The 12,558-nt window shown below is 43.9% G+C and overlaps 1 protein-coding gene across 1 annotated transcript in view; it reads right to left on the reverse strand.

Annotated features, from left to right (window-relative positions):
* Nucleotides 1-12,558, reverse strand: part of MAP2K1 (mitogen-activated protein kinase kinase 1) — a 125,033-nt gene that overhangs the window by 57,017 nt on the left and 55,458 nt on the right. The window contains exon 3 of the mRNA XM_006886635.1: nucleotides 12,232-12,378. Coding sequence (XP_006886697.1) covers nucleotides 12,232-12,378 — 147 coding nt within the window. The remainder of the gene's footprint in view (nucleotides 1-12,231; nucleotides 12,379-12,558) is intronic.

The following is a 12,558-nucleotide window of genomic DNA, read 5'->3' on the forward strand; positions in this document are numbered from 1 at the left end:
AGACACACACACACACAGAATGACAACAGGGAAGAGACAGCTAGAGCTGGTTCCGAGCAGAAGTACAGAAGGAGAAGACAAGATGATGCAAGGGTGACGTGAAGTCAGGGTCCAGGCCAAGGGCTTCTTCTCATTTGTGGATTCTACAATTCTTTTTAACCTGATATGCTGAGGGGACATTTTACTTGGAAGATCCAATTATCAAAGCTGAACCATGGTAATAACTTTGTGGCTCTAGGTGTAGCCAATTATCACGAGCAATTAGATTATCTCTCAGAAGTAGAGATAATTGCTGCAAAGGCAACCTGAGAGTGTTCTGTCTACAAGGAGCAGTTATCACTAGCCTGCATTCACCAAGTTCCTGAGTCTTAGGTCCAGGGACATGTAAGAAAAGATAGATTGACACAGTGACTGCAGCAATGGACAAAATTGTGGTGAGGATGCACCATATTGGACAGTGTTCAGATTTGTTGTTCCTAGGGTTTCTGTGAGACTCAGTTGACTTACCACAGAAGAGATGAAATGCCTCTGAAAACCCACTGGAAGGTCAGCTGTAAGTTGGTTTCAACTCAACAGAACACAACAACAAAAGGACAAGGGAGAGGGAAATGCTGTAATTTAAAAAAAAACAAACCACATAACACAGTCTAAGTAAAGGAGACAAAGCACCCACATGAAGAGGCATGAAACATTAAATGCTCCTCTAAAGCAAAGGGGGAACAAAGAATTAAAGAGAAGTGACAAGGAAGGCTATAGTTACAAAAGGGGGAATCCAAACCGGCAGCTAATGAAACCGTCACAAAATCACATGTGACACAGAATCTGGGACTTAGCATGGGGCAAGGCATTGACAGGTAGAAGAAGTTATCACATCTGTCTCCCAAATCGACTAGATTCTAGATAATTCCATCAACTGTGGGGTAAAAGGACTAATCAAAACAACATGATCAACAAAAACGAGCCAAGTATAATCTTACTTTTATAAAAATAATTAAGTGTAAGCAGAGTCACACAGGACAAGAACATCAAGCATGGTCACCTTGGTCACTCCTGTCTTGATGGTAAAATTATCAGGAAGGTGTTTTTTTTGTTTAATGGAAGTTTCTTTGTGTGTTTTTATTGCTCATAAATTTTCTCTAATAATCAAGTGTTTTATCTTTTGTTGACTACTGAGCTCACTTATGAAAGCTGCAAGTTATGACAGCAAATCAAGCAGTTACTTACCAGGAAAAGGCAATGTCTGGGAAATATTAAATGGCTTGCTTTCTAGAGCAAGTGAGGAAGTAAGCAAGACTCATCAAGAAAACACACCTCCCAGGAAACATTGCTTAAGAGATAATCTAAAGGCAGATTGTGGTGGTGGTGTTGTTATGTGCCACCGAGTCACTTGTGACTCATAGTAACCCTATGTACAAGAGCCCTAAACCCTGCTCCATCCTGTGCCAACCTCACTGTCTCTGACACACTTATTCCCACCACCCCAAACACAGAATCGAACCTTCTCATCGAGGGTCTTCCTCTCTTGCATGGTATCAATGTCAAAATTCTGCACCTGAGGTGATGAAAATGTTTTGGAAATGAGAATGGTGATGGCTGAGTGTCATGATGAATGTAATTAATTAAAGTCACTGGATAGTAGACTTAAAATGGCTATGATGGCTTTCCTGCCTCTGCTGTTGCCATGACATCAGAGAAAAAGCTCACAGCAAAGAGGGGGTGAGGGGGAAATAAGCAGGTTCTGAAGTTCTTCCTTGTCTGTACCCTCTCTGCAGAAGATGAATTCATGGATGTCATAAATTTTAAGCAATTTCTTCAAGAAAGAAGAAAGTTAACAGGTGTGGAGTTTGTCTTTCACTATAGCTCTTCTAGAGTGGATGACTGACCATGCATATGGGGCATGTTGGCTTATCCACAAAGGGACTAGTTATCTACAAATCCACAAGAGGATTGGCCAGTCTCAACAATCTACAAGAGAAGTGACTAGTTTTGCCAGTAAATTGAATAGCAAAGATTCTCACCACTGGGCCAACTGGCAGCACCATATTAGATGGAGAAGAGATTGAGGTTGTTAGCAATTACAGTTTGCTCAGATCCACAATCAACACTCTTAACACCAGCAGTCAGGAAATCAAAAGACAATTACATTGGGAAAATCTGCTGTCATGGACCTCTCCAGAGTACTGAAAAGCAACAATGTCAGTCTAGATACAGAGGTGCGCCTATTCCAGGCCATGGTCCTCTCAATTACTTGTTATGCTTCAGAGAGTTAGACAATGACTAAGGATGACAAAAGCATAGATGCCTTCGAGCTGTTGTGCTAGAGAGGAGTCTTGAACATACCACGAACTGCCAAGAAAACAAACAGGTCTGTCTTGGAGAGGGTGAAACCAAGTCTCCCCTTGGAGACTGGGATTTTGAAGCTCTGCTTCACTTACTTTGGGTACATAGCCAGGAGAGATCAGTCCTTGGAGAAGGACAGTATGTTCGGAAGGGTGTACAGACAGCGCAAGGAGAGGAAGACCCCGGATGAGATGGATTGATACAGTGACTGAGGTGATGAGGGTGGTGAGTCAGAGTTAGAGAGACTGACTCTGGACAGGGAGGGATTCAGAGGTGCTGCATGTAGGGTTGCTATACATTACAGGCAACTCAACACATAAGAACATACTATGACAGGTTTGGAAACAGGAGCGGCATCCATTACCTAAATAACCTGCCTCCGGAATCTCTATGAACTTTGATAAATATTGATAGTTGTAGAGGAGCTTGAGGCCTTTTGTTCATAGGGTCACTATTAGTCATGCTGGATTCAAAGGCAATCATCAATAACAACAATAGCTTCAGAGCAGGAATCTTCCCATACCAGAAGAGAGAATGCATCCCCCAGCCAGAATAGAGAGACCTCTCCCAACCCAGAGAAATGTAGGACATGCTTCAGGACAGTGGCAGCAGCCATGGCTCAACTGAAGAACTGACACGTGATGAGATGAGACGTTGCGGGGAGTGGAACTAATACTGGCAGGGCTGAGAACTTTGTTAACCCAATACTGCCAGGACTGAGAACTCTGTTGGACAATTTGAGGGAAGGAGCCAGTATTGGCAGGACTAAGACCTTGGGAACACTTAGAAACAGCGAGGCTAGAGGCTGAGGTGCCTACGTGTACACTTCAAGAGCTGTCTTGACTGTATTCTGTTATTAATCTGGATTATAAACTTTTGATTTCTCCAGTAAGGTTCTGTGTTGTCTATGAGCTATCACAAAAATTTTGGACCGATCAAAGCAGTAAGATAGGTGCTAAGATGAGCAGAAAGAGGTACGGGTCCGGAGAGGTCATGCCTGACCTCACAGGAACTGGTTTTGTGTTACTGATGCTGTAGATGGGGACAGGGACTGTTTTCCTCTGTGAGGTTGATAAAGGTCAGATATGGCCATCCCCACATGGCACCTGTTCGTTAAACAATGGAATAATGGGTAATCTTAGTGAGTAGGCTGTAACGATTTAAAGAAGCAAGAGCAACCTAACTGTAACCTCGACGGTGGCTTTTTCCAAAAATACTTGAAGAAGAATAATCTATGCAATTAATTCATGAATTATATCACTAAATGTTATGAATTTTTCTACTTCCAGATTAACCAAAACAAGGAAGATGAAGAAGATAAAGATTAAAACTCACTTAACTATAAGAATATTTTGTATAAAATCCTTGAATGAAAAACCATGGGAACTCCTTTTCCCCTTCCAACATGTTTAAGACAGCAGGTCTTACATGTATCTTACCATAATAACTTTTAAAAAAGAAAACTCTGTTTATACAAGCAAAAATACTTTAGACCAATTACCTTCCTATTTCTGCCAATGCTGAATCATTGATGCTAATAGAGAGGTAGGTGATACGAATTCTCAAATGTAGGACAATTTCACCCCACATGCTAAGACTCTTGAAGATGCTTGTGTTCTGATCACAATAAATTTTTCAGCAAAGTACCTGAGGGAGGGCCAGAAAGCCCAGGAGTGTAGTGAAAGATTCCAAAACTCAACCTAAAATGTCAAAATGTGCCAGAGATAACCTCCACCCAGGTATCAGCATGGAGTCATAAATCTAGAAAAAAGTTGAATTCCCCTATAGACATAAACACTTTTTCCAAGAGGCCTTACCCAGATTCGCGACTCAGATGGAGGCTTTAGTAATCAATCCAACTCTGACTGAGGCTTCAGTAATCAATCCTATTATCCTAGCTCCTGTCATAATTTGTCAAAATTTGATCCTTTAAAGGCAAATCAGGACAGCACTACTGTCCAGGTAACCATATTCAACATGGTCTGTCCCTTGCGAGAGGCCATCAATGACCACAACTAATCAAGCAAAAAAAATAAGGTACCTTGGAGTTGATTCTCACTTAGGGCAACCCTGTATATCTGAGTAGAACCTCAAAGGGTTGTTAGTAGCTGAGGAGTGACAAAAGTAGATCACCAGGCCTTTCTTCTGAAGTACCTCTGAGAAGATTCAAACTGTCAACCTTTGTGTCTGTAGCTGAGTGTGGAACCAGCTCCCCACCCAGGAATTGAACAACTCACAGATAACACATACACACACAAACACCAGTTGCTGCTTATTCCACATACGCAAAGTTTTTAGCTACTGTATCAGGTTTTATGTTTGGATCATCACACACTATGGCTAACATTGAGAGAATGGGAATTCCAGATACTTAATCATGCTCATACAGACTCTATTTAGACCAAGAAGCTGTTGTCCAAACAGAGTACGGGAACACTGTATGGCTTAAAATCAGGAAAAGTGTACATCAAGGCTGTATCCTTTCTCCATATTTATTTAATCTGTACACTAAGCAAATCATATGAGAGGCCAGAATCGATGAAGAAGAATGTGGTATCAGTATCAGAGGAAGACTTACCAACAATGTGAGTTATGCAGATGATACCATCTTGCTTGCTAAAAGTGAGGAGGATGTGAAACCCATGCTGCAGAAAATCAAAGACTACAAAGATTACAGATCAACATTAAGAAAACAAAAATCCTTACCTCTTGGACAATAAGCAACATCATGACAGAAGGAAAAAATACTAAAATCCTTAATGATTATATCTTACTTGGATCCACAATCAACACCCTTGGTAAGAGCAGCCAGGAGATGTACTGCACTGAGAAAGTCAGGGACTACTCTAAATTACTGAGGAGCAATGATCCCAGCTTGAAGACTAAGGTGTGCCTGATTCAGGCCAGGGTCTTTTCAATCACTTGTTATGCATCTGAGAGCTGGACAATAAATAAGGATGACAGAAGAGAAAATGATGCCTTTGAGTTATGATGAAGGAAAAGAGCACTGAATATCCCATGGACTGCCAAAAAAACCCAAAAAACAACCCAGCTGTATCCTGGAGAAGGTGCTGCCAGAGTGCTCCTTGGAGGCCATAGAAGGATAGTGAAGCTTCGTCTTACATACTCTGGCCATGTTTCTAGGAGAGATTATTCTTTGGAAAGGTGGAGGATCAGCAAAAGAGAGGAAGACTCTCAACGGTATGGATTGACTCAGTGACTGCAGCAATGAGCTCAAGTGTGTCTGAGATTGTGAGGATGGCACAGGGGTATCCATTGCTCATAGGGTCACTATGAGGCGTTCTCAACTCCAAGGCACCTAACAACAACAATCACTTCTGTAAAGCTGTGACTTTTCAGAAGCAGACTGCCTTCCAAGGTGCCCCTGTGTGGGTTCTATCAATCTCTTAGTTCGTTGTTGAAGCTTAATCATCACGCCACTGAAAGAATCAATGATCTGTATAGATAGAAAGAGGGAACCGAATGCAAAAACTTCCTATGCCATTTCTATTTTGCTTTCAAATGAATGTGGTTTCAACTCCTTTGCATATGACTTTGCCTAATAATTAAGGAAGACTATATACCTAAAATAAGATACCAGATCTATAATAATCCAATTCAAATGAGGTAGAAAAACTACCCCGTGGCTTCCAGGCCTCCTTCTCCATTACAGGAATGAACAGCATTGCTTCTCTACTGGCCCAAACAATAGCCTGGTATCTAATGGCAACCAGGGTCTGGGTTTACACTTTCCCCACGGCTGGTCAGGGTTAAAAGGGAGGAAGCCTTAGTTCTTTTCCCTTTCACCCCTTTCTGAGCTGGTGTGAACACTAAAATGAGCAAGATTTCAGGGGCAGGGGCCTCATTCAGGATCACTCAGAGCTACCTGGAACAAACCTTACAATCCTTTAATTTTGCATCACTGTTACCAAGGACTTGCTCTCACTGACTAAAGCTGCTGAAATTGTGCTTTATTTTTAGAAGCCAATTATTAACGAAGTCAATGGTGCTTTTGTCAAGGTTTTCTACAGAAGAGACAAATGCTTTATTAAAATAATAGCTCAAAAGCTTTTACTCCTGCATGAGAACCAGCAGCCCTGGGTCCTCACATCTCTGGCTGCTCAGTTACCTCCTGAACAGGAATCAACAGCTCCCAAAGTAAAGAACATTCCTGCTCTGATCAAGAGGGTTATCTAATTCATCCTCAGGTCTCAAAACATAGACACGTGCAAACACAGCTTATTCAAGAAAGGACAATACAGGGAGCTCTCGTGGCCTAGCGGCAAGAAGCTGCACTGCAATCCCAAAGGCCACAGTTCTAATCCACCAGATGCTCTGCTGAAGAAGGAGGGGCAATCTCCTCTTGTGCCAGTTGGATCTGATTCGATAATACACAATAAAAAAGAAAAAAGGGGGGGGAGGGCAACACCTGACTGAGGGATTCAAAAGCCAAGGCTCAACAAATGCTCATGACACAAATTTATTTTTTAATGTATCTTAAAAACAAAAACCCCACCAACAATAGTCAATGTGGTACATAGTAAAGTAAACAGAGGAAGCTCTGATGGTCTAGAGGTAAGGAGATATATTGCCAACCCAAAGACACATGGTTCACAGCCACCTGTTGCTCCATGATAAAAAGATTCCATGCCTCTGAAAACCTGCTGAAGGGTCACCTATGAGTTGATTCTGACACTAGCATACACAACAATAACAAAGTTAACAAAACCAAATTGTAGACCCTTGATGGTAGATTCATGAGTGCATATTATTCCTTTAGCTTCCTGTATTTTCAAAATCTTTTATAATGAAATGGTGAGGGGAAATGGGAACAACCCAGAACCTAATACAAGTTCTGTAACACAGAGCGAACGAAAGGCCCTTAGAGAATGGAATGGCTGTCAAGCAGAGCTTTCTAGACAACACTTTTGAAATGGGAGGTTGAAGCAGAGAAGAAATCCCAAGAGGGAGATGGATCCTTGGTAGCCAAGAACCAGGGCTCCCAGGAGAGACCACTCAGGGACCAAGGAATGGGCAGAAAGTCACTCTGGTGCTCATGGCTACTTGGTTTTCATGTCACAATCTTTTCCTATGACAAAGTCCTGTCTAGACCCCTGGTGGCTGGGCCTCTGCACTTGCACCCACAGACTGTTGTTCCAGTTCTCCTCTGGGCCAATGGAGGCCTAGGCACAGAAGGCCCCACTGCTGGCTCCAGGGCCAGAATCTCTCACTGAGCACCAGCCTGCCCACACCGTCCCCCATCCTGGTCATCCTCACTAGTCATTTAACACATATCACCTAACAGGTGTTAGACATTCTGCCTGATCCACAGCAGTTTTTTACCCTTCCAGTCTCTGACAGCCAATTTTCTAGGCTCAGACTACCCAGGGTAATTGCAGTTCTCTTCTGTTTTGGGGACTTGTGTGGGAGGATTCCATTATTCCCAGAGAGCCAAATTCAGGGGGAAAAGGCTGACCTCCAGATCCTGGAAATAGGCCAAGAGAATGGGACGCCAACCTCTGCAGTGTCCTTTTTCAACTTCTCCTGGAGAGAAACGTTTTGAGGATAGAGGGACAGAGCAGGGGGCACAAGGATCAACATCTAGGAGACCACAGAATGAAAAAAGGGGCCCAGAATAAAGAGGAAGCGTCCTTGGCTCTTGAAACACATCAACTTAAGACAAATTAAAAAGCTGTCTTATTAAGTGGCAGGAGGCCAGCCGTCTTTTCAGCAGACCTGAATAAATGAATGAGCGACCACCTACTGATGTCTGGAGTCTTGTCCTAACCTCTGACGAGAGCTTCCTAGAGTTCAACCACGCTCTTCTGACAGACTCAGGGGCAGTGGGAGGGCAGGGAGAGAGTGGTAACTCAAGCACAGTGCAGGCAAGAATGAGGGATGCCATAAAAAAGAAGAGATTATACTCAGTTCCCAGAGCAGGCAGGTGTGACATACCACAAGGTATGGTCACAGAGGGTTTGCTTTCCAGGGACAAAGTAACAAGAAGTTGGAACTGAGGGCTCATGCATGGCAGGGAAGGTGGGGCTAGCCAGGTTTCTTGGTTCTCCAAGGGATTGAGAATTCTGAGTAATTCTACAGGTTTAGGGACAAAGGGCTAGAAACTGCCTCTACTTGTTAGGTTTCTGGCCCCAGGGGATTGGACAGGTGACCAGGAGAAGAAAAACCCTTATAAGGAGAGTGGTTGGAGAGTAAACTTTAAATAGCTGCTCAACAATGGGAACAAACTGGCCTCCAGACAGGACCTCAAAACTGTGTCAAGACAGCATGGGGGGAGGGGAACCAGCATTATAAACCCTCAACCCACAAAGTCTCCTGGTTTCTTGATAAAAGGGAGAGTTTTGGGTGGTAGAGAACTTAGAAGTAACTCAGGCGGGGTTCTGATGGCTCAGAGGAGGGCAAACAGGAGATGATATATGGCTGGTGCTCCGAAGCCTTTACAGTGACACCCCTTCCTTGAATTCCCAGCCAAGAGAGGACCACCCCATGGGAGCAGGGCCAGCAAAGGAAGTCCCAGAACACAGTCGTGTTCCCTCTGACCAGTTCTGGAGGGAAGGGATGCTGCTCATAATGTATTCTCTCAGCAGCTCATACAGCACCTCGCACATAACAAGCAGCTACAAGTGTCTGTGAAACAGAACCCATGCTGATTAATTACTGTTGATGTAAACCATGACTGGCTCCGAGTGCCCAAAATCAAAACCACAGGAACAGAAAATGTTAGCATGGAGAAGGGCCTCAGGGAAGGTCTGGTCACTGCAGAGCTGAGAAATGGCTGAGAGTGTACATGCCCAGCACAGTAGAAGAGTGTGAAATTTAAAGAGAGCAGATTGGGTTAGAGTTCTGCTCTGACATTTACTGGCCATGTGACCTTGGACTCATTACTAAACCTCCCAGGACCTGCATCTACCAGTTGGGGCGGGGGTCAATAATCCATCTCATGTGACAGAACTGATGTGATCAATAACCTGCATAATATGCAAAGGGCTTGGCGAGCAGTAGCAAGATGATGAAAGCTTGCTGCTATCATGTCTCGTCCTGCCACCACCCACCTTCTGTCATTCTGGCGAGACTGGAGAGGAAAGAAGGCTACCCTAGCCTTTCCTAACACTCATTTATCATCGTCTCCATCATCTTTCCTTTTTAGTTTTCCAGAACCTCCAGAATGTATTTTCATACAAAATCACAGATGTGAATTTAGGAGACACCATGAGCATTCAGTAAAGACCCAAAAGATAAGGCCAGACCCCAAGGGCAGACCAAGACGCATACAAAATCATCCTCAGTGGGTCAGGGGCTTGGAGCCAGCCAGGCAGGCTCACATGCTTCGTGCTGAGAATGCTCCGCTCTCCTTCAAGCAAGAGGGAAGGAGAGCTTTCTCTGTAACCTTTAGACACGCAGCACATGCTCTCTGAAACTACTGTCCATATGGCACCCACAAAAGTCGGCAGATGCCTGTGAGAGTGTGAACAGCACTTCTTGATCATTAAAATGAAGAGGCATTCAAAATAACGGGGGCACCAACAAATAAAGTCTCCCAGGGGAGGGTTCACGTGGCAGTCAGTAGGTGCCTCAGGATGAGGGCAGTGAGGTCTAGAGCCCCAGGAAGGAGACGAAGAATAAAGGATAGGAGGCCACACTGAAAGTATGGAGCCCACGAAGATGCAGATCCCTCCCCTCGGAGAACCCAGTGCAGAACACATACTCCGTGTCAGACAGGGTGCCACATTTACATTGGTTATTTAGTCCTCACCAACCTCAGGGGTCTGGTGCCACAGTCTATAGGGAGCTGTATTGCTAACCCAAAGGCCGCACTTCCCTGGTCATTCAAATCCACCACTAGCGCCATGAAAGATAAACAGGCAATCTCCTCCTTCATGAAGTCCCAGAAACCCAGTGGAAGGTTAACTGTGAGTCAGTTCTGACTCTGTGGCAATGAGTTTTCATAACCACTAGGCAGGTGAAACAATGGCCGTTTTACAGATGAGGTGAGGAAACGGAATCAGAAAGGTAAAGGAATATGACCGTGTCACAACAGGATGGCTCAGGCAAGCAACAAAAACTCAGTGAGTGCCGACTGTGGGCCAGGCCACTAGGGTTTCAGAGGCACGGTGATAAACAAAAGAAGTTCCTTCTTAGATTTTTTTTTATTTTTTATTATTCTTTTGTGTGCGTGTACAGTCAAATCAGATCTGACTGGTACAGGAGGAGATTGCCCCTCCTTCCCCGGCAGAGCATCTGGTGGATTCGAACCGTGCACCTCTGGGATTGTAGTTGCAGCTTCTTGCCACTAGGCCACCAGAGCTCCCCAGATTTTTATTTTTTAAGACGAAAGATGTGAATAAACATCTTTTATATGTCAAATTCCCTGTGTCATACTGCCTAACAGAAAAAATAGTGACCAGAACTGCCATCCACTCTCTTTGAAGTTCCAGATGCAAAGAGAGCCACAATCCCCTCAACCACTATTTGGTGGATTCAGTGAAGTGCAGGCTTGGTGATCCAACCTCATTTAAAATTCTATCACTACCACTTCCTAGCTGCAAATCCTTGAGTAAGTTATTTAATTTCTCTAAGACACAGTTTCTTCATTTGCAAAACAGCAAAAATGTAACATATTATGTCCACCTAGCATAGTTATAAGGGAGCTCTGGTGGCCTAGGGGTAAGAAACTGTGCTGCAATATGAAAGGCACTTGGTTCAAATCTACCTGCTGCTCCATGGGAGAGAGATGGCCAATTTTCTCCCATGCAGTAAGAATACCTCTGAAAAGCCACTGGAGGGGCAGCAATAGGTCAACTCCAACTTGACAGCATACAACAATAATAAAGTTACGGATGTACAAATAAAATACTAATTTGCTAAGGTCAGTGCTAAATATAGTATACATTTAATAATATCAGCTTTCATTAGTACAGGAAGTTCTAGTGGCTTAGTGGAGAGTTGCACTGACAACCCAAAGGCAGATGGTTCAGATCTACCAGTTTTTCCCTGGGAACAAGACAGGCAATCTCCCTGTGTGATTTACTACCTCGGAAAACCCACTGTAGCGTCAGCTATGAGTTGGTTCTGACTCAACAGCAATGAGTTGTTGAATCATCAGTACTGTAACAACATTATCACCATCATCTTTACTATTACCTGGGAAGAGAAGGGTCTCTATGCTGCCAATGGTAGAAACCCTGTTAGCTCATACACGTAGTTAACTCAGAAATGCCTTTTTCCTTTCATCAATGTGCATGAGGTAGAATTACTTCTCTCTACTCCAAAGAAGCCCTTCAGACTGCCCCTCAAGTAGATTATAAAAGCTCTGAGGACAAGGACTACCTGGCTCACCTTCAAAACCCCAGAACTTTGTATCAAGCACACAGCACTGTCTATAAAAATTCTCTATTTGTTATTTTATTAATTTATAAATTATTAATTTAAGTTATGTGAACCAAATTTTACCACATCCAAATCTTGCTCGGTGGATGTGAGCCCAGCAGAAATGATGAGGATGGTGGAGGAGAAGGCAAGGTTTCAATCTGTTGTTCTTAGGGTCCCTATGACTCAAGAGTCAACCCGACGGTACTTAACAACAACAACAAATCTTGGGACCATCTGGGTAGGGGAAAACTGGAATATTTGCTCTAGACACACTCACCAGAAATACAAGATTTCCAGTTGGCAGAAACCTAGAAAGGCGGTAGGCAGTCTGTCATCTTTGGGCTCTTCCAAGTTCTACAGTCAGACTTCCCACACAATCAAGGCAGTGATGTGGAGCCAGGGAAGCAGCCAAGAAGGTAGACAGCTATACACTCAACCAAAGATGAGGCCAGAGCTGGCTGTGGCCTGGGCCCCTATTCTAGAGACTGAAAGGCTGCCACGTACCATGTGCTCCATACAGATGCTGATCTCGCCGTCGCTGTAGAACGCGCCATAGAAGCCCACGATGTATGGGGAGTTGCACTCATGAAGAACCTGCAGCTCTCTTATGATCTGGTTCCGGATGGCGGGTTTGATCTCCAGGTGAATTAACTGGGGAAAGAAAAGTGGGAGGGAGAGAGGCTTTAAAAATCTATGGTTGGAGGGAGCTCTGGTGGCCTAGTGGTAAGAAGCTGCACTGCAATCCCAGAGGTATGCAGTTCAAATCCACTAGATGCTCTGCTGGAGAAGGAGGGGCAATCTACTCCTGTACCAGTCAGCTCTGATTTCTGA

Source organism: Elephantulus edwardii, unplaced genomic scaffold (genome assembly GCF_000299155.1).
Source record: "Elephantulus edwardii isolate Elephantulus edwardi_28Jun2011 unplaced genomic scaffold, EleEdw1.0 scaffold00050, whole genome shotgun sequence".
NCBI lineage: Eukaryota > Metazoa > Chordata > Mammalia > Macroscelidea > Macroscelididae > Elephantulus > Elephantulus edwardii.